At 37.9% G+C, this 1192-nt stretch overlaps 1 protein-coding gene across 1 annotated transcript; it reads right to left on the bottom strand.

Moving 5' to 3' along the window:
• Positions 1 to 376: 376 nt before the first annotated feature.
• On the bottom strand, positions 377 to 913 carry LOC133101117 (M-phase phosphoprotein 6-like). The gene has a single exon (XM_061205753.1). It carries the CDS (start codon positions 900 to 902, stop codon positions 420 to 422), a length of 483 nt encoding a protein of 160 aa, XP_061061736.1. The 5' UTR covers positions 903 to 913; the 3' UTR covers positions 377 to 419.
• Positions 914 to 1192: the final 279 nt, after the last annotated feature.

Genomic DNA, 1192 nt, shown 5'->3' with positions numbered 1-1192 from the left:
CATATAATAAATTCTCATGACGTTTGATTCTGAAATATATGTATGAACTGACTTGACATGATTATAAACATAAGGGCAATTTAAACACTGGTATTAGTTTACATGAGTCAATTCAAGGTCAGTGACTGGAGAACTATATTTTAAAAAATCTGAGATAAAAAATTCTTTAGGAAGCAACCACGTACCTATGTATAGTTGAAGATCAAGGGTTAAAAATCCACTCTTGATGAATACCATTAAGCAAAGGATGTATAACATCCATCACACATCTGTTCCAAAAACAGCATGTTTCCAAAATTATACATTTCTTTACAAATAAACATTACAGCATTAATAACTATAGAGGAACCAACAGAATGAGTTCCAAAATGTGCTAATTCTCACAAGGCAACCCTGAGCCATATCTTAAGGCATCCGTTTTAATCTTGGGGCTTTAAGAACATCTTCTTTGTTTTAATTGGTTTTATGTCTCCATTTTCATCTTCTTCGTAATTGGCACGGTCTCTTTTTTTGGCAAACTTTTTCCCAATTGTCCCCACCAAGGTCTCATATCTTCCAGCCATTTCTTCATCTGACACATCGAGCTCCACTGTTTCCTCTTCAACTTCTTCTGCTTTGTTCTTAGCATTCATCTGAAGCATTAATTTCTCAACCTCAGGATTAAATCCTCTGAATGACATTCTTCCATAGAGAAGATCTTCACATAACAAGAAACTCTGCTCTTCTATTATGAAACTCTCTTTCTCTTTAAGCTCGGGCAAATCCAAGTACCAGTGCTCTTCACTAATGATTTTCTTTTCTTCCTCTTCTAGTTGTTTCTTGGTTTCTGAGTCCAGTCCCCTTTGCATGAACTTCATGCGCAGCAGGTTCTTGGACAACTTAGTTTTGCGCTCGGCCGCCATACTGAGCACCCCGGCCACCGCGCTCTGCCACTAGGTCCGCTGCGCATGTGCGATGCTGCGTGCGCCCATAAGCATCCTTTTGTTGCTACTTATTGGTAAATTTGCCTTTCCGTTTCTTTTTAAGTATCGTATATAGATATCAGTAATAAAATGGGAGCTGAATAGAATATTGTCTAATGGAGCCAAAGGCAGAGTGCATCTTCCAGTACAATTCAAATGCAACCTAGGAAATTAATTTCAAGATGCCTGACGTGACACCATCGATTTTGGTTTTAAAACCAATTAATGTG

This window comes from Eubalaena glacialis, chromosome 11, assembly GCF_028564815.1.
Source record: "Eubalaena glacialis isolate mEubGla1 chromosome 11, mEubGla1.1.hap2.+ XY, whole genome shotgun sequence".
Lineage (NCBI taxonomy): Eukaryota > Metazoa > Chordata > Mammalia > Artiodactyla > Balaenidae > Eubalaena > Eubalaena glacialis.
The sequence above is the reverse complement of the archived record's forward strand: the minus strand, read 5'-3'. Positions and strand labels throughout refer to the sequence as shown.

Excerpts from the sequence above, each read along its gene's own strand:
- LOC133101117 (XM_061205753.1), bottom strand. The coding sequence starts at position 902 with ATGGCGGCCGAGCGCAAAACTAAGTTGTCCAAGAACCTGCTGCGCATG.